We start from the raw sequence: 21808 nt of genomic DNA, 5'->3' as shown, positions 1-21808 counted from the left end.
TTAATGGGTGAGATGTGATGGCTAAAAGTAGCTCTCAAGTAGTTTTGCAACTACAACATAAATACACACATACACATATATATGGCAAAATGTTAACACTGGGTGAAGCCAGATGAGAGGTATTTTTGCAAATTATTATAGGTTTAAAAATATTCAGAATACAAAATTTGGTATGGAAAAAAATTATAATGCATAAAAGATTTTCTTAATAAATATTCTGTCCTTGAAGATAAAGTTTGGAAAGTAGAAAACTGTTTTATTATGTCCTAAAACTATTCATGGTGAAAAGGAGAAATCTAAGAAAAAATGATAGCAACCTCACAAAGTTAAAAAAATATACAAAAACCAGCAATAATATACTTTTAAATTTCAATTAGAGAACAGCATAATTGATGATAATTAAATAAAATTACATTTTTCCTAAAGCCTTATATTGAAGATTCAAATTTAGTGCAATCTGCCTTCCAAGTTTACAAATAAACTAATATTCTTTATATGTAGGCACTAATGGCTGCCATTGATTATTAGAAGCAGCAATGTATACTTTCTCAGACTATATATATATGAAAATTCATGATTCAAACTTTAGTCAAATATAGAAGACTCAGAAAAAAATGAATAAAACAGGATATTATTCTCTCAGCTTTAAAATTTTTTAGATTTTCCTTTTAGAGTAGTTTCAGTATGATTGGCACAAACTCTTCTTTGAATGTTGATAGAATTGAGCTGTGAATCCCTCTGGTCCTTCAATTTTGTGGGGAGTTTATTTTTTTATTACTGTTTCAATGTCAGTTCTTGATATTGATCTGTTCAGAGTTTCTATTTTTTCCTGATTTAATCTAGGAGAGTTATGTGTTTCCAGGAATGTAGTCATCTCCTCTGGATTTTCTAGTTTGTACATGTAAGGTGTTCATAGTAGCCTTGAGTGATCCTTTGTGTTTCTTTAATATCAGTTGCAGTATCTCCTGTTTCATTTCTAATAGAGGTTATTTTGATTTTCTCTATTCTTTTCTTCGTCCGTCTCACTTATGATCTCTCAGTTTTGTTTATCTTTTCAAAGAACCAGCTTTTTTGTTTCATTTATCTTTTGTATTGCTTTGGTTTGTTTGTTTTAATTTCATTTAGTTCTGCTCTGATCTTTGTTATTTATTTTCTTCTCCTGGGTTTAGGATTGGATTGTTCTTGTATCTCTAGTTCCTTGAAGTGTGACCTTATATTCTCTATTTGTGCTTTTTCGGACTTTTTGATCTAGGTATTTAATGCTATGAACTTTCCTCACCATCACTTTTGCTGTATACCACAGGTTGTGATAAGTTGTATCACTATTATCATTCAGATCAAATAATTTTTAAATTTCCATCTTGATTTCAGAGTTAACCCAAAGATCATTCATGAGCAGATGGCTTTATTTCCATGCATTTGTATAGTTTTGAGGTTTCCTTTTGGAGTTAATTTTGAGTTTTTTTCCACTGTGGTCTGATAGGATACTTGATACAAGTTTGATTTTCTTAAATTTATTGAGACTTGTTTTGTAACCTGTCATAAGGTCTCTCTTGGAGAATGTTCCATGTACTTATGAAAAGAATATATATTCTGAAGTGTAGGGGCAGATTGTTCTGTAAATATTTGTTAAATCCATTTGTTTTAGGGTATAATTTAGGTCCATTGTTTCTTGTTGATTCTCTGTATGGATGACCTGTCTAGTGTTGTCAGTGGAATACTGAAGTCCCCCTCTATTATTGTGTTGCTCTCTATCTCATTTCTTAGGTCTGGTATTAATTGTTTTATAAATTTGGGAGCTCCAGTGTTAGGTACATAAATATTTAGGATATTTTTCTGTTGAATTAATCCTTTTATCATTTTATAATGTCCCACTTTGTCTTTTTTTCTTTTTTTTTTCTTTACTGTTGTTGGTTTAAAGTCTGTTTTGTCTGTTAAAAGAATAGCTACTCCTCCTCACTTTTGATTCTCATTTGTTTGGAATGTCTTTTTCTACCCCTTTAACTTAAGTTTATGTGAGTCCTTATGTGTTAAGTCAGTCTCTTGAAGACAGCATATACTTGATTGGTAGATTTTTATCCATTCTGCCATTTATCTTTTAAGTGGAACATTTTTCGGCCCCTTACATTCAACGTTAGTACTGAGATATAAGGTACTGTTCTGTCATCATCATGCTAGTTGTTGCCTAAATACTTTGTTTTTTTTCTTCATTGTGTTATTGTTTTATAGGCCCTGTGAGATTTATGCTTTAAGGAGGTTCTATTTTGGTGTATTTGGAAGTTTCATTTCAAGATTTAGAACTCCTCTTAGCAGTACTTTTAATGCAGGCTTGGCAGTGGCAAATTCTCTCAGCATTTGTTTGTCTGAAAAAGAATTTATCTCTCCTTCATTCATGAAGTTTAGCTTTGCTGGGTACAAAATTCTTGGCTGATAGTTATTTTGTTTCAGGGTCTAAAGATGGGACCCCAAACCCTTTTAGCTTGTAAGAATTCTGCTGAGAAATCTGCTTTTAATCTGATAGATTTTCTTTTATAGGTTATCTGGTGATTTTGTCTCACAGCTCTTAAAATTTTTTCCTTTGTCTTGACTTTAAATAACCTGAGACTGTGTGTCTAGGTAATGATCCTTTTGCAATACATTTATTAAGTGTTCCTTGAGCTTCTTGTAGCTGGATGTCTAGATCTCTAGCAATGCCAGGGAAATTTTCCTCAGTTATTCCCACAAATAAGTTTTTCAAACTTTTAGATATATCTTTTTCCCCAGGAATGCCAATTATTCTTAGGTTTGGCCATTTAACATAATTCCGAAATTCTTGGCAGCTTTGTTCATTTTTTAAAAATTCTTTTTTATTTGGCTTCATCTGATTATGTTTAGAACTCAGAGCATAAATACTTATTTTGGGTTAATTATTATTAAAATGAAATTATATAAAGAGAGTAGAAATTGAAGAAATTATTAAGGAAAAATGCAAACATTATTAAAATCTCTTAATCTTTGTGTCAAAACTGCTGTTTATGAATGTATTAAAATTTTGTGACATCAGTAATTCCCATGGGGAAAATTTCTATAATTATAAATTATATAAATTATTAGAAAGTGAGGAATAAACCGTATGTTACATGTGGCAAAGAAATTGAATAGTCACTGAAGTTAAAAAAGTTAAGGTTAAACAAAATATTAAATATGCTGAACAGAGAATTAGTGAATAGAAGATATGAAAAATTTACAGACATAAAGAGAAAGAGAAAAATCCAGTGTACACCTTAGGGATAGTTTGTAAGAGAAAATGGAGGAAACAGATGTAGGGGTGAATAATCATTTAAATAAAAATGACAATAATTTCTCAGCATTAGTGAAAATACATATATTCATATTCAGTAAGGTCAGTAATTTCTAATCAAAATTAATAAGACATTATACTCTTAAAAAATCCTATTCATTACCATTACTGCATATTGTCTATTAACAAAAAAAAAGTGATGCTTGGAAATGATTATTTAATTAGACAATCCACTTAAAAGTTTAATTTTACAATGTAGAAATGACAGAGGCAAAAATAAACAATCCATAGTATGAAAATTTTCACATAATTACAGGTACTGGCTAATTAGAATACATTAAAAATATAATTTAGAGTAAGTTAAGGCTGTAAGAACCAATAAAACTATATCTATATTTTTAAATACTTAGAGTTTACTATGGTGGTTTAATTAGTTGAAGCTAATAATTTCAGCTGTTCATTCAAGACTCAGGATCTTTTCTTCTTGTGTGTCTTCCATTCACTTCGGTTTTATTATCACCTGTAATTAGTTGGTATTAGAGAAGGAGAGAAGATGCACATCATAAATGCCCTGGTCTGGTAATAACACACATCCTCCTGCTCATGGTCTATTGACAAGAGCTTGTTATGTGTCACATCCAACTCAAAAGAAATGCAGTCTGACTCTGTGTTCAGGAAAAAAATGACTGGAGATGGTTTTGGTGAAGAGCTGGGAGGCTGTGCCAGAAAAATGGAATAAATCAGTTCTGAGAATGTATAACTTGTAAATCTCACTCAGACACAGATAGTAGATCTAAATGATAATAAAATCATCAAACACATTGAATTGCTAATTAAAATGTAACTGTAGGTAGTTCAGTCCATAAAGCTTCAAAGATAAATTTTATAAATATTTAACAAACCGATACCTTTAAAAAATTATTCTGGAAATTAGGAAAAAAGAGGAAATATTGAAGTACTAAAGAGCATCCTTTTTTTAATTGCCTTTAAGATAAAATGACCAAAAGGGGAAAAACAAACAAACAAAAAATTAAAAACCAAAACTATAGACAATTTTAAACATGAGTTCAGTAGGTTACAAACAATACTAGCAGTATGCAACACATGTATTTATAAAGGTATATACGTATATTAATTATCCACAAATACATTTTTTATATTCATATACAAATATATACCTTTTTCAGAAACTTAGTGAGCCTCTGCTCTCCTAAGTTTGTAGGCATATATTTGAAAACTTATTTTTCTCTCTTTCTTTCTTATTTCACAATCAAAGAAAGAACTACAATTTTTGCTTAAGTGTATAGAGATGTTGATTGAAACTGCATTTGTATCTACTGGGTGATTTTGAATATTCCATGAAATATAAAATGCAAAATTATTAAAACAATTGCTGATTTTTGCCAAGTTATATTTCTCTTATCAATCTCAGTTTAGATATTTTCTAGCAGATTGGACTAATGTTTTGAGTAATATTATGGTACATATTATCTCATGTTTTTAAGACTTTCATAATTAAATTTTCTTATGTTTAGGCTGCCTGGAATTAAAAGAGGACACCATTGAGAACCTTCTTGCTGCAGCGTGCCTTCTTCAGCTTCCACAGGTGGTGGAAGTGTGCTGCCACTTCCTCATGAAGCTTTTGCATCCATCTAACTGCTTAGGAATTCGAGCATTCGCAGACGCTCAAGGATGCATTGAATTAATGAAGGTGGCCCACAGCTACACAATGGTAAGAAAACTTAACATTTTAATAATAGAGACATACCCTGTAGTATCAGAGGTAAAAATAATTACTGTCATGGCATTAGGAAGTGTTTTAAATTTAAAGTGAGGTTCTATACTTGGCACATTTTTTATTATGAAATACAGTGTACCATAATGCATTTTCTAATTTAAAAAAACACATTCTATATTGGATGTATTGTTCTTTGTGGATTTATATTTTATTTTATTTTACATTTATTGTTTATTATAAAATATATTGCTAAGGATCCAGATAAAGATATGTGTAGGGCAAGGTATGATGAGAGGGATGTATAGGCTCCAGGCCCTCCCTGGGCATGCCACCCTCCAGGAATCTCCATGCGTTGCATTCAGGAAGCTTCTTTATGGCTTCATTCATACTTAACAGGCAATACAGATATACATATTGATAGATATTAATAAAGTTATTTAAACTGATTTTCAAAATTTCCCCAGCCTTATCTACCTTTGTACATTCACTTCCACAACTGCCCTTTGTACATTTTTCTGCGTTTTTTAAACCTCTCTATCACAGTGTGTTATATTTGGTTTGGCTATGCCAGTGTGATGAGTTTATGGAAAAGAAATTAGGACTATTTTATATTTTTCTCTTTTATTCCTTGTGAGTGTGTGTGTATGTGCGTGTGTGTGTGTGTATTTATCAGCTTTGTAGAGAATCTAAAAGTCATTTCAATTGTACAATTTAAATTTGTGTACTTTATGGCATGGGATTTAAAAAATATTAATTCTGCTGTAGAATAACTGGTTAGAATAGAATAGAATAACCAGTTAGAAGTCTCATACCTATCACATTACATACCCTAGAAATAATTATTCTAAAAGCACTTAATAGAGTGAGAACTTGGCATACAGTCCCTATATCAATGCCAGCCATTTTTACTGTGATATTATTATTCATATTATTAATGTCTTCATTGTTATTGAAACAACTGATAAAATCATATGGAACTTTTCTCTCCAACTCAAAGTTTTAAAATGAGATGAATATTTTTAAACTTTATGGTTGCCATTTTTTTCAAACTGAACACTTTTTATAATCACTAATGAGTCAACCACTTAAAAGTATTCAAATTACCATGTTAAGACAGAGTTTCAAAATTATTTTTATTTTCTTTTTTAATCCTTTAAGCAGATTACTAAATTAAATGAAAATACAGAATTAAAAGGAAGAAGATAGCACAATTGGTAACTCTACTGTCAAATCCTTCTTTAGAAATTTCCCATGACAGACTTGATGCTACCTTTGAAATTATCTGAACCATAGCAAATCAATGTAAACAAATAATTCATCAACCAAAATATCAAAGTCTAACTGCCACCATTTAATTAGGCACATTTCATTACCTTTAGGAGCTCCTGGCTTAACTAAGCCCAAGAACAATATGCCTCCATATCCAGAGGGATAATGGTCCCTTCTGGTCTAGTTTGAAATTATTAATTTAGTAATGAAAATGTTTTCCTTGCAGCTGCTTGGACTGTTCTGCAATTTATCACACAATAGTAACAAAATTTTTTCTTCAGAGACCTTAAAATATATGCTTCATAGAAAAATATATTTAAAACAAATATAGAAGATTTCTAAGGTACTCATCATTCTGAATGACTCTACCTTAATTTATTTTTTAGACTGTGACATATTATATCTGCTGAAATTTAAATGATTTCAAATTATTTTGAAAATGTGACACTCTGGCGTTCTGTAGATATTCATGTTAATTATTTTAGAGAAAAATTACTGACCAGTTGTCTTCCCAGATCTATATTGTCCCTTTAGTTCCAGCACTTTTCAATGAGTGTTTTGCATCTGATATTGTGATTTCTCATCACATATTTGCCTTGATCCTTGCCCAATCAGGCATATGTCCTCATTTAATCTACCCAGTCTGTGCTTTGAAAGCAAACATATTGTGTTGTGTTTTATTTTTTTCTCTTTAAACTGCTTTAATAGCAAATCATCACATTTGTTTTCTACTACATCTGGGATAGAATTAACGTCTCTCTTAACTGTAATTATTTGTTTGATTGCTTAATGCATAAATAACACTTAAAAATTAAATTTCTTGCCTAAACTCTTTAGATGTGAACTTGGTCTTCAAAGATGACTTTCCAAGGAGTCATCTTATGTATTTGGATTCAGATATTGATTCTGTGCAAATAATTCCAAAATCTTTCCAGGAAGGTGACCCAGCTTGGCAGTGAATCATGTGCGAAATACTGGAGAATTTTGATTGCAAGCTCAATATCAAGTAGAAGTGTAAAATTAATTCTGTAACATTAATGTAAACTATGTCTGCATGAATATAAAGATAGCACCAAAATAGCATCTTTGAAGGAAATAGCCTCTTTGTCTTCTCTTAGATTACATTATAAAACCTGTGTTTAATTCTGGATATAAAAATTTAAAAGGAATAGAGAGTGGCAAACATAAACAGATTAGAATAACAAGAAGAGTAAATCATTTGTGATTATGTAATATGAAGAAAAGTTAAAAAATAAAAAAGGTTGTCTGTGGCTGAATAAAATTAGGGCATGACAATAGCTATAGCCGTCCCCATATATTTGATAGAATGGCCTTGTGTTTAAAGCTGTGATGCTTAAGTGTTTTTGATTCTATTTTTAAATTTATTTTACTAATGCAGTTCTCTGGTTAAATTAAATATTACATCAAAGTGTAGTTTTAGAATTGGCCTTCTTGGATAAAGATGGACAGAAAGTCGACTTACATCTCCCGATCTTTCCTTCTCTGCTGAGTTGTCTATTTCCACTGATCATTATTGCCACCTACCTCCAAAGTCAGCACTGCCTTTTGGAGGACAGGCCTGGAACATTTTTATCCAACAATTCTTTCTCTAGATGGTTCTGGGTTAGGACTTGCCAATAAGAGAAATTCATATAAGATATGAAAGATGAAAGAGAAGGAGCAGTCATTATTCTCCACATGCAGTTGTAGGAAGATACATAGACAAATGGAAAAGTAAAATAACTTATAGGCAAGTTATTAAAGCTATTTACCCCACTGTTGTAGGCTGAGGCTATTGTTTGGAGTTCTCTGGAGGTTCTTGACGCATGCAGTGTCTTTGCAGAGTGCTTTTGAGAACAATTCATGTTGAAGTGAAGGTTGAAATCTTTAGTAGAAAAACCCCCGACCTTCACCTCCACAGCCCTTTCAATGGATGTTTGAACCTTCAATTCTCTCATGATAGCTTTTAAACTTAAAACATTATTTTATTTTCTTAATTCAACAAAATATTCAAAACATACCACAACATAACCTGTTGAAACTCCATACTCTGGTATACATAGTCCCCCACACCTAGCTTCTAAGCCGCTACCCAGGCATGTTTTCCTCAAAATTAGATGCAGTTGCTCTCATTCTTGCTAAACATGCGTTGTATAGTTCCTTCACTCTCACTTTACTCAGATATTTCTCTTGTTGGAATCCATTATCAAATTCTAAATAATCTCTCTCTCTCTTTCTGGTTCAAGTTTATTCACGCCCAAAAAATACTTTTAAATTTTTCATGGTGTTACCTCTCACAATTGAAATCTTAGTATTTATTTCCTTAGGGTTGTGTGATATCATCAAAAACTTTCTTATACAATTAATTATTTTTCTTTCTTTGTGACTGGTCATTACAAATATATTGCAGATTTCTTTATGAGGAGAGAAGAAGCCTTCCCATTGATTTTTTTGTTCCATCAACTGTCTAGTATCTTATAATACATTCATCAGTTCCATTTCCCTTGGATACTTTTGTAGAACTTTCTTTAATTTACTCATTCAACAAGTCTACAGTGTGTGCCTCTGACATTTTTTAAATCACATTTTCTACTATTACTTTCCCTGTTCATACAGTTTTAGCCAGTCTGACCTTCTCACTGTTTTTTGATTACACTAAGAAAAACTTCAGTTGTGGACTTTTGTTCTTCTTCCCTCAGATGGAAGTCCTCTTCTGCCATACATTTATATCCATTTCTTCTCCACCTCATTCAGATCTCTGTAAAAGGTTACTTCCATAGAGACCCATTCTCTGAAAACACCCTGTGATGTGCCAGTACCTTCAAAACTCTCTATTCCCTTATACTCCTTTATATTTTTTAGAGTACTTTTTAGTTCCTGGATTTAAATTACATATTTGTTTTTGTTATTGTTTTTTTTGTTGTCTACCTGCCCAATTAAGGTAATAGTTTCTTGGTAACATTAAAAAAAGAAAAGCTTTGTAGCATAAGTGCCTAGATAAATCTCTGCATATACTATTATTCATTGAATGAATAAGTGAAGGTAAAAGTGACCATTGACTGCTAGGTATCAAGTTCCCTGGGTGCTACCAGCAGGTGGCACAAGGAATACAATGGTGAACAAAATAGAAATGGTGTTTCCCTTAGAGTCAAGGTTAGTATATTGAATGAAAAAAATTATTATAAATTATAACTACTTATAGACACATGTGTGTCTATATATATGTATACACACATATGGTAAATTTTACAAAGAAAAATTATGAGATGCAATGAGAATTCTCCCCTAAAGCAGAAAAAGACTCTTTAAATAAGTGATGTTTATATGCATTGTAAAAACGCGGCAAAATTAGGTGCAGAGTTGGCTGAAGAATGTTCATAACAGAAAAATATGGATGTGCCAGTGATATGAGATGGGAGGGCAATTGTTCTGCTTAATGAAATTCAAGGTAGATGGGATGGTGGAGAGGTACAAGAAGAGAGGAAGTTTATGAGGCTGCAGATTTAGGCAGAACCAAATTGTTCAGGGTTATGGAGACTTTGTAAAGAATTGGGATTTTATCTGCAGTATAATAATGTACCATTGAACATTTTAAACAAGTAAAGCCAAGCTTTAATTTTAAGATGAGTCATCAGACTGACATAAAAGGAAGGCAAGAAGAGAAACTAAGAATAGAGATTAGTATATACTAAAGGTGTGTGTGTGTGTGTGTGTGTGTGTGTGTGTATACACATAATATTAAATATATATCATATACACACATTTGTTTATAATGATAATTTATCATAATTGACAATTACATATTCCTATTATATATGTACGTATGTATACATGTGTGTATATATATGAGATAAATTTTACAAAGAAAAATTATAAGATGTAGTATAAGATATATATACTCACATCCACATATTAGGAGAGTAAAACACAGAAAAGAAAGTGATGATGTAATGCTACCTTCTGCCATTTTGCTTGGCACATAAGCAGCAGCTTTACTGATGGCAATTCTTAATACCAGTGGTGCTGGTGATGGTTCACATAAAGTGTAAAATATTCTCCAATTGTCACTGTAATTCTAGGTTTTAAATATATTATTAAATTTACTCCTTTCAAAATTCCTGCTAGGTAAGTGTTACATCCATTCTAAAAATGATAAAACTGTAATTTAGGGATGTTATATAATTTACTCAGGGTCAGTAGATAGACATGCTAGATTGAGATAACAAATCCAGTACAGTCTTACTACTGATTCTATGCCCTATTCAATATACTAATGAAGATACAGTGATTGCATATTTCCCATAATATTAAGTCGGGTTTATGATACCTAGACACAAAATATAGATTACTTCATGCAAGTGGATATTATAAACCTGAAAGAGAAATGAGACCAAATAACTTCATGATTTTTTTTTCTCAAGTATTTTCCCTCCCATCTCTGTTTTCTGTCCAGTGCTACCAGAATGACTTAGAACATTTCATTAGGTTTAGGCTGGAGGCAGAGGCAGTGGCACTAGGACTAATTGGAAGCTACCTTGTTCATAAGTAACTTTGAAGACTCATGCCTGGAGCATAAAGCCTTCCAGAGTTAGTATGAAAGTAGCTGCCCTTTCAGAGTCTGGTAGCACTAAGAAAAATCCTATACATCCTTCGCTTGTCCTTCAGAGCCACTGGAAAAAAATACTCGAGAGAAAGAACAACCTGTATCAATGTGGTTTGTGTTCATGGTTTTAAAATACCTGACATGTTTTATGGTTTCTAACTAACTACATGCTTTTAATCTTTACCAGTAATCCTGCTAGTAAACCATAAATTAGAGTTTGCCTTGGAAGAATATTTGGAGTATAACTTTAAATATCCTTGTTTTATAAGTCATAAAAATAAAGTTCACTTACATTTTTCTCAAGACTGTTACATGATACATTAGTACTAAATGATTTTTAATGTTGTCTTTTTTTCTTTTATTTATTATTTTGTGTTACTCATTTTCATTGTTTCACATGCATACATGGTCTTAGTAACAACTTTAAGTTATATATAGTTGATGCATTAAAAATTATCAAAATTGGACTTTCAGCATGTCTTTGTAAATTCATAAGAAATGAAAAGGTCAGGGTGAGTGTAATGAGCAGTTTAAGGAACAATGACCATTGATGTTTAATGATCAAAAGCACTAAATAAACGCCTTCTTTTTCTGTTTTTGTTTTTGTGTTTCTTACCTTTCTTTGTCCCTGAATTAGACGGACAATTCTTTTTTGTGTGGTTATCAAAGTCAAATTAATTAACACGTCAATTGCTACCCATTATGTACATTAGGTCCCTAGAACTTGTTCACTGTTCCTTACAGACAGTTTGTACGTGTAATACAAATTGGAGTCACTAGCAAAATTATTGTCCTTATTTGCATGTTTTTATTTGTTCTACTGAGCTACAATTTCTAAAACATTAAGATATAGCGCATAGCTATATAAAACTGCAACACCCACACGCACATGCACAATCTATTAAAAGTACCTTAGGTACAGTAGGTTAAAATTTTTTAAGAGTTGTCTTATGTCTCAAGCTGCTGCTGTGGCAACAATATAACAAATTTTCAATAAGGAATACTAACATTTAAAAATATCCTGTAAACAAACATTTAAACTTATAAGTAGTCCCTAGTCAATGATTTGAATAATTTAAAATGTAGTATGCCCTTCTGTGGTAAGGAATATTCTTACATTATTAGAGTGATTCTAAAAAGCCTTCTTAAGATATGTCAGAAGGAAAAAATGTCAGAAACTTTTTGCCTGCAGGGTCCTTTCAACTTATAAAGCACAGTCTTCAACAAATAAAATCAATAACTTCCTTTTTTTTTTTTTTTTGAGATGGAGTTTCGCTCTTGTTACCCAGGCTGGAGTGCAATGGCGCGATCTCAGCTCTCCGCAACCTCCGCCTCCTGGGTTCAGGCAATTCTCCTGCCTCAGCCTCCTGAGTAGCTGGGATTACAGGCACGCGCCACCATGCCCAGCTAATGTTTTGTATTTTTAGTATAGACGGGGTTTCACCATGTTGACCAGGATGGTCTGGATCTCTTGACCTCGTGGTCCACCCACCTCGGCCTCCCAAGGGGCTGGGATTACAGGTGTGAGCCACCGCGCCCGGCCCAATAACTTGCTTTTTTAAACAAAAAATTCTGTTTTTATACAAATAGAAATCTCCCTTTATTATAATAATTTGTCTATCATGAACCAATATTTTAAAATATTTATATTTTCTGATCAGGTAATAATCAGTTTTGTATAGAGCTAGACTATATAAGATAAACACAGCTGTCAGGTTCAAAGCTATATTCTTAATGCTTAGTGTAGCACGTGTCTCATTTAGGCACATAATAATGATATCTGAAAGAAGAAATAGATGAATAAGTACCGTCACATATTAATAATTTTAAATACACAATTATATATCATAATCTTAAATATGAATATTAGTAATTTATAGTAAAATAGTTTCTCTTCATCTTACAATAACTTAAAATATTATTTTTGTGCCTAATTTTATTTTTGCACCTCCTCATTAGAAAATTTAATAAGAAATAAATGCATATAAGATGCACCCATGATGTTTAAAATTTATTGATTTTTTTTCATTTATTTCAAAGCTTTTTAACAGGCAACATAATTTTCATTCTTATATATGTGCCTGCTTTTCAGTTAAAATGTCAGTGGATCCATTTTTTACTCAATATCTATGTTTAATATTTGTGTTTATTTCATATAAATTTAACTTTACACTTCATTGAAGCATCACCATACTATTGAGGAATAAATATAAAACCTAGTGAGGCAACAAAGAGGTCACATCCTAAAGGAAGAAATAACACTAAGCCAAATGTGTTCTATTTTCTTATGATTGAAGATTATATAAAAGAATACATCATAATAGAAAATTGCTGGATAACAGTAAGTAGAAAAGACAAAGTTTAAACAATGGGATTGAGAGACAGACCAGTATGCTTTGGGTTGGGGGCTTATTTCCAATAAGCACTCATGTTTTATGCAAAACAATGTTAATTTGGGCAATGTAATAGGGAAACTTTAGCTCAATTAGAATTGTGTGATTTACAATTAGTAAAATGGCTGATTTCTTAAAGATAATAAAGAGTAAACACTTTTCAGCAAAATAAACTATTTCACCAATAGTAAATCTTAGTAGATTTATTTAAGACTGAATAAGTATTCAGGCTAGATATTATATTATTGGAACCATTTCTTAAAGATAATTTTCACATTAATTGAATCTAAAATTAAAATTACATGAAGAGGTTTCAAAATATATAGTGAGAGATGGAAATTAGTTTCTCTGCAGTTATATTTGAAAAGAGAGTAAGTGAATTATCATTTTATAAAGCAGTGTTTCTAATTTGATGCCTGGTATATAGATAAGAATAAATGATAGTAACTAATTAAAGTGGTAATAGTAGATACCATGAAACGTAGATGATACTTTTACACGTAAATATTATATATTGCAGTTGAACTAGAAGAAAATTGATGAAATTAAAATTAGGGCTTTTTATATGTAGTCACTGATTAAGGCATATATGCATAAATTTACATACATAAGTAGACACCTGTATCAGCATTAACTGAATATATTAATCAGAAAAAGGCTGTAGTTTTAAGTAGTAAATTCTATAATAGTCTTAATTTCAATTGTTTTAAAAATCCACCCTTTCCACAGATCATATATAATATACTTGCGTGATCATTATCCTACTTTCACATTTTAAGCTTTTATAAATTTGATACAGAACTAGAAAAAGTATGAATAAAATATAAACAACAATGGCATATTGCTTTTATTAGTTAAGTTTTCTTTGTTGTGGGCACAGGAAAATATCATTTGAGGATGCATTGATACATATTCATCTTCTTTGGAAGGAGATTGGCAAATTGTATTTTCTTAATTAGTCAGAAAGACTCTGAGAGTATATGTCATCAAATATTGAAAACTCGAAAATCTCAACTCTTCTCAAGTACTCTAAAGCTTGGTTTAAGTAACCAATGTTGTGTTGTGCACTTGAAAAACTTTTGGTGCTTTGTAATGGTTTGGTTGTCAGCAGACTGAAACATCACTTTGCACAGAATATTGTTTTACTAGAACATTTAGAATAAAAAACAGTTTTGATGAACTCACTTGACTTCCATCATAGTAAATGGATACTGTTTCTTTTTCCTTCACTTTTTTTACGTCACAAAATGCTCTGAGGATTATTATTTTATTCTATCTCATGAAGGCACAATATGAGTGATTTAATTTCTTACAAAACTTGCTAATAAACATAAGCTAAACAACAGGATCTATGCATTTCTCAGAGTGTATCCTTTGGCAACCTAGGCAAAAGAGATGTAGTGATGCTCCTGTTTCCAACCTTAAATAAAATAATGTTTTCTGATGGCTTAACAGATGAAAAATTTACCAACTTCTTAAATCAGCTTGAGCGAACAGAAAAACACCAGCCAACCATCAATTCTTCATTCAATAGTATCCTTTAATGTCAAACAACATTATTAAAATACATTTATTTTATTGACCAAAGAACAAAATCCTGAGTATATAAGATAATCAAGAGCTGCCGTTGTTTTATTTAGAAAAGGCAATGTAATGTATATCAGAGTTTGATTTGAAAGGTCCACAATTCCATGCAAACAGTTTTTGCTGCTATTGCTGTTTTAACACAAAACTATGACTAATAATGAAATTATTTTACAAATAGCATAATACATTCTCAGCATTAAATATTGACATAAAATTTAATTAATAAAATATTAGCATTTATGACATTCATTGAAGTTCCATTTTAAAACAATTTCTGAGATGATAGAGCAGCACCAAAATTAAAAGCAAAAATGTTCAAAATCTTGGCATAAATAATCCAAGTAATTCCAACTAGGTATACATAGACTAAACTAGATAATCTATCAAGTCCTTCATTAAACCATAGGCCAAAAATCTAGGTTGCCCTTTTTTATTTATTAGTTTTGTCCTGTATATGTTTTTACCCTTTTGTTTTAATGTGGGCCACAAGTCTTATTTTTTACCTCTATTATTTCAAAATTTTTATTACCTTCCCAATTACTGAAGGCATTTGAAATTTCAATACTTACTTTGAATATAAAATGAGATAAAGAAAGTACAATTTCAGTTCTTGAAAACTATAAACAATGTTTTATACAACTTTGTGTCATTTAGTAGTTCATTTGACATGTTTATCATTAACTGTGAAGCCATGAAGTTTAAGATAATCAAAATGGTCCTTTGTGGTTGTTTGCAGCCTTATGATTCTCCAAATATCTTGTTAAATCTTAAATTTTAGAAAATGCAAAGGCATTTTTGGATAATGTTGGTAAGTGCCACCTTGTCATTGAATAATAAAATTGTTATCTTCCCACAAACAGAAGATTATTTGAGCACAAGAGGTAATCAATAATTAGTGAAGAATGAATAAATATTTTTCTGCTTTCAAATTTTTATCTTTTTTAATACATTGTGGAGATATTACTTACATACCATAAAATCCACCTATTAAAATTGTGCAATTTAATGCCTTTTAGTATTTTCAGAGTTGTGCAGCTATAAACACAATCAACTGTAGAACATTTCCACCACTTTGCAAAGATTCCTCTACCTATTACTCTCCATTTACCTTTTTAGGAAATGAACAATCTAGTTTCATTTATATGAATGTTCAACTTATAGACCTTTAATAGCAATGGAATCATACAATATGTGGTCTTTTGAAATTTGGCTTATTTCCCTTAGCATAATATATTCAAGAGTCATTTATGTTATACCATGTACCAGTAATTTATCTATTTTTATTGTGAAATACTATTGCATTGTATAGCTATGCCTCATTTTACTTATCCATTCATCAGTTGATGGACATTTGAGTTGTTTACACTTTGGGACCCTTACAGATAATACCTCTGTAACTTGAACAGGTTTGTAGCCCAATGACCATAGCAAGTTAATATGCTGAGATGCCTGGTTGCAGCAGAAAAAGGGGTTTAATCGTATGGCTGATGTATGAGAAGATATGAGGAAACCTCAGATCTGTCTCCATGAAAAGTTTGGGGCTAGGATGTTTAAGTTCTCAAGTGGGCTAAAGTGTGGAGAATGTTAACTGGTGGGAAGGTGCAGGGTGAAGTTATGGGACAAGGAGATGAAGAAACTGCATTCTGTTGTTGATGATTTTCCGCTGTGAGGGTCTTCAAACTGGTTGGCAGCAGCTTCCACTGGAAGTCAGGATCTGGAAAACATTTTAGGCAATTCTTAAACAAAAGCCTAATGTTTCTAATGTCTAAAAATTCTATCTATAAGAACAATGGGGGTACCAATGGTTAGTATGTAGTGCTGTGTGACTTTCTATGAAACCACAAGGATGTGGCCCAAACTGCAGCCTGATTAATGCTTAATTATAACTATATTTCTCTCCAGCATTCTTGTTAACTATGCTGTGAGCATAGTTTCACCACTGTTAACATTCATATACAAGTTATTGTGTGAACATAATATTTTCATTTTGGGGAGTGTAAGTGCCTAGAAGTGATATGGTTATATAGTAACTCCATGTTTAACATTCTGAGGAACTACTAGACTGTTTTTCAACCTAGCTGGACATTTCATAATCCCTTTAACAGTATATGAAGAACTATATACTTGCCAATAATTTTTATTAATTTCTTATTGAGTATAGCTATCCTAGTATATGTAAAATGGTATTTTGTGGTTTTTGTGTTTTCCCTATGCCTAATGAAACTTAGCATTTTTTGTGACTTTATTAGACATTTGTATATCCTTTTTGGATAAATGTCTGTTTACAACTTTTGACCGTTTTTAATTGAGTTTTAAAAAATTATTTAGTTGTAAGAGTTATTTAAATGTTCTAGATATGAATCCCTTAACAACGATGTGATTTGCAAACCCTTTAGATTTTGTAAGTCATCTTCACACTTTCCTGATGAGAAAGTGTGTTCTCAATGAGAACGAAGTTTTAATTTAAATGTTGTCAGGTTTATTTATTTTCCTTTTATTGCTTGAGCTTTTGGTGTTACAGTTAAGGAAACTTTAACCAATCCAAGGTCACCAAGATTCTCACATATGTTGTCTTTTGTGACTTTTGCTCTTATATTTAGTTATTTGATTCATAATGAGTTAATTTTTATATGGTGTGAGGTAAAGGTCTAACTTTATCATTTTGCATGTCTGTATCTGGGTATTCCAGCCACACATGTTGAAAATAACATTTTTCTCTGTAGAACTTTCACCAAGAACAATTGACTATAAATATGAGATTTTATTTCTGAACTCATTTCTTTTTCATTGATTAATATTTGTGTCTTTATGCCAGTACCACACGCTCTTGATTTACTGTAATCAAATTGGTAAAAACTTTGAAATTGGAAAGTATGAATTCTCTGCAGTTTTATTCTAATATTTTGAGTGTTTTTGGTCCCCTATATTTTCATATGAAAATAGTATTATCTTGGCAATTTCTGCAAATAAGCTGGCTGGGATTTTGATAGGCATTACATTTAGTCTCCAGATAATTTGGAGAGTATTGCTATCTTAAAAATGTTAAGTTTTCTGATCCATGGACATAAGATGTTTTATGAGGGAATTGAGGTTCTTATTTTATAGATGCTCAGGTGCTGTTTTGATATACTAATGTAATTATACTAACTTGAGCTATTAGCATGCTTGCAAATAGCCTTCCCATAAAGTTTAGTTTTTTAAAAAATCATTACATTTAATATATGCTTTTTAAACAACTCGAGCTATATACTAATCCTTGAATTTCCCATCATTTGCACTTCTGACTGGTTAGGTGTGGGCAATATGCCACCTGACTGTGCAGATAATCCACATCACAGAAAACACATTTTGCAGGATATTTAAGAGCATCTTCCCCAAATCAAAACAAGAGCTGTGATGATTAAAGTTACTTTCATAATAAAAAACTGGAAATGTTTATTGAGATAATATATACAACTTACAGAATATTGTGCAAGTTTCAAAAAGAATGAACTTACTCTATAGACTGACTTGTCAGGAGGTCCCACATAATTAGTGAATGCATATGTATTGTATTTGACTATTGTTGATATACTCCTGTATGAAATGAAAAAGTAGCTGGTGGACTTATAAACACTGGGAATGCATTTTCAAGATGTTAAAACAGGACTCTATTGCAAAGTAAAAACCGTAACTCACACAGTATATGAGCTAAATAATTTATCTCATATTAATCTCACAAATGAAAGTAACAAGAGGATGGTAATGTAAGTTTAAGGAGAGCAAAGTCACTACAAAAAATAATGTTGAAATAAACTTTTAAAGTTAAAGACAAAACTAGTTAATGTCTTATTAGGCAATAAAACTTTAAACATTAGAGTTTATTTTTTCCAGAGGGCAAAAATCATTTACAGCTATCCGTCTTCTGCAATTTAATATGTAATTTCAGAAAGCATAGGCCCTAATTAATAGATAAGGTAAATCATACAAAGTTATATTCTTCTAGTAAATTAGATAATTCTTCAATAATAACTGTCAATGTTCACATGTGATATTAGTGATACTGATATACATGTGTCTTATTTGTAAGTGCTGCATAATTTCTGAACAATACAAAGAGCAGCAAGAAAAAGCAAAGAATTACAATTTATTCATGATTGCCCTAAAATATTATTAATAATTATAGTAATATATTACTCTATATCAGACTATAAGTCTTTTATGTATATCATAATAACTGTTTTCATCCTAATAGTGCTATAAGTAGCATCTTTACAGCTAAAAAATTGAAGCAAAGGAAAGGTCATTAGCTCACCCAACTGCCCTCAGTGAGTGTTGGAGCAAGACTCCAAATTATGTAAACTAGACCAAAAAATCTGAAGTTTTAAACATAGTATCATTACAGGATCCTTGGGGTGTTCCTTCACCAGCTGGAAACATGTGGTCAGTGGCACCTTTGCCTGAATTTTGCTTGAACCTGCTGGGCCCACTTAGCCTAGTAGGCTGCTCCCAGCTTGTATTACCAGCCTGAATCCATGCCTGTCAAGAGAGAGCAGAATGGCAAGGTGTTTGAGCAAGGCAGGATGGGGTCTGGCCACTGTGCACAGCCAGGCATGTTGGCTGCAGCACAGTGGGCAGCTCTAGGTGCTGGCACAGGCACCAGTTCCCTGTGAGCCTGTGGCTGGACCAGGCGTTCCACAAGCAGCTTCCATGGCTGGCACTAGGGAATATGGTGGTACCTGGAAGCTAGGAAATGACAGGAATCACAGAGCCACAAGGAGGGTGTCACAGTCCTGGCTCAGGGAGCTCCTGGGTCTGGGCTCCCTGAAGGGCCATTGCTCTTCCATCCTTCCTGTTGTCCACAATGTGGTGAGCAAGCGGCATGTTTCAGCCCTCTTTGTGTTATAGCTCTTTCAGCCCTGCCATTTGGTGGGTCCTGAGTTCTTGTCCCATGGCTGGAAAGGAGGTATGTGGACAAGTGAAGGGAGAGCAAAGCAAAGAGTTGCTTTATTGAGTGACAGAAGAGCTCAGAAGAGACTTGCAGTGGGTAGCTACACTCCGCAGCCAGGGTGTCCCAATGAGTGTTCAGCTTTCAGCAGAGAGGAGACCCTGGAGTGAATAGTTCCTCTCTGCAGCTGGTCTTTGGAATGTCTCTCTGAGTCTGGCTGAGTCGGGGGTTTTTATGGGCTTCAGAGGGAAGAAGTGTACGAGTTTTCACGGGCTTCAGAGGGGAAGAAGTGCATGCTGATTACTTCATGGTCAACCATGGGCAGGCCTGGAGAAAGCACCATAACTTTCAATTCTGTTCAATCAACACAGCCCTCAGGCTTCAGTACATCCCTGGCTTGAAATGGGACTTCAACAGGGACCTACTCATTTCCACACAGGACCCTGTCTGCCTCCTGTCATCATCCACGGTGCCCAGGCTGTTTGTGCTGAGGAGCACCTTCAAGCCGGCACCAAGCTCCCACCTCGGCCTCCCTGGCATGCTTATTGGTGCCCAAGGTCTGGAGGGGGCTGAGGCAGCAATGAGTTGGTATGTTAGCAGTGCCCCAGGTATGTGCACAACTGGATGAATTGCAGCAGTGCCCCAGCTTAGCCTTAACTTTGTTCTGAGATCAGAGCAGGCGCCGAGAGTAGGGAGAGGCCAGGCAGCAGAAACAGACACTTCCAAGCCTGTGGGGGCAAGCTGGGGGTTCCCAGGCTCCCAAGAGTGCAGAGATACCCAGGCTCACAGTCGCAGCTTGAGTAGCTGTAGCTATGCCTGGGAAGTGCAAACTCCTGCCCTGCCAACTCAGAAGGGGGTGGGGCTTCTTCTGTCTTTTCCAGACTCCTGCCAGCTCCACGGTGCTTACAGCCCTGGCTGCACGGCTTCCACTGCAGATGGCATCATCACAGCAGTTGGGCCACCACTGCCGTTAGTATTACATTGTCTCTCACTAACTCTCCAACTTATATTGTAATTTTTCCCAACTATTTTATTGTTATAAATATGTCTTCCTTCCCAGAAGCACCTATTAAAATCACCTCAAAGATAAAAATGATTTAGTAATAATCATTTTTATTCAAAATGGCACTTTAAAATAACATGTATAAGTAAAAGCATCTTAAGAATGTAATGTTTTGATTATCTGTAATAGATACTCTTTAATATTGTGTGGCTTCCCTGCAATTGCAACAAGACAAAAACCTTAGTACCTGGCCTCCAGGCCAGAATACCACCTCTAAGCAACTCCTCTGGAGACATGCTTGAACCCCCATTACAGCATAGAGTCACCCTCCAAGCTATAAAAGTACTACTGGCAAAGTGGGCCAGTGACTCCAGTTTAAATATTTAATTTTGCTTTTCTGTTCCAGTTTTAATCAGTGTTTAACACTAATGAAATATGTCTACTTGAGGGCTCCTCTGACCTTGAATTTGAGGACAGTCTTTACTACTATTCTTTCTGTTTTACCATTTACTGAACCTGACTCCTTCCCATATTATCTGGATTAACCTGTTAAGTGTCTCATTCTGGGGAGGGTAAGGAAGAGAGGATAATAGAGAGGGTTGCATTTGCTTCCATCATCTGTCTCCTTCTACCTAATTCTTTAAATAATTCATTATGTAATATTGAAATCCATTTGCAATGCTTTCAAATATTTCATCTTTATGATTTATTTATTCACTTTTGGATATGTTATATAATATTTGAAATTGAGAGTATATATTAATGTGATAAGGAATAAAACTCAAGTAACTTTCTAGGAAAATACTACCCAACTTAAGAAATAGGATTGGTTCTAAGTCTTTGCTATTATAAACAGTGCTGCAATGAACATTCGTGTGCACGTGTCCTTATAGTAGAACGATTTGTAATCCTTTGGATATACACCCAGTAATGGGATTGCTGAGTCAAATGGATTTTCTATTTCTAGGTCCTTGAGGAATTGCCACACCGTCTTCCACAATGGTTGAA

General features: G+C 33.0%; 1 protein-coding gene across 1 annotated transcript in view; it reads left to right on the top strand.

The window, feature by feature from the left end:
* Nucleotides 1–21808, top strand: part of KLHL1 (kelch like family member 1) — a 422085-nt gene that overhangs the window by 180627 nt on the left and 219650 nt on the right. The window contains exon 4 of the mRNA XM_017523615.1: nt 4816–5012. Within this exon, the coding sequence (XP_017379104.1) occupies nt 4816–5012 (197 nt within the window). The remainder of the gene's footprint in view (nt 1–4815; nt 5013–21808) is intronic.

The sequence above is a fragment of the Cebus imitator genome, unplaced genomic scaffold (genome assembly GCF_001604975.1).
Source record: "Cebus imitator isolate Cc_AM_T3 unplaced genomic scaffold, Cebus_imitator-1.0 Scaffold29, whole genome shotgun sequence".
In the NCBI taxonomy this organism is placed as follows: domain Eukaryota; kingdom Metazoa; phylum Chordata; class Mammalia; order Primates; family Cebidae; genus Cebus; species Cebus imitator.
Note: the sequence above shows the minus strand (reverse complement) of the source record. Positions and strands in the feature narration are given on the sequence as shown.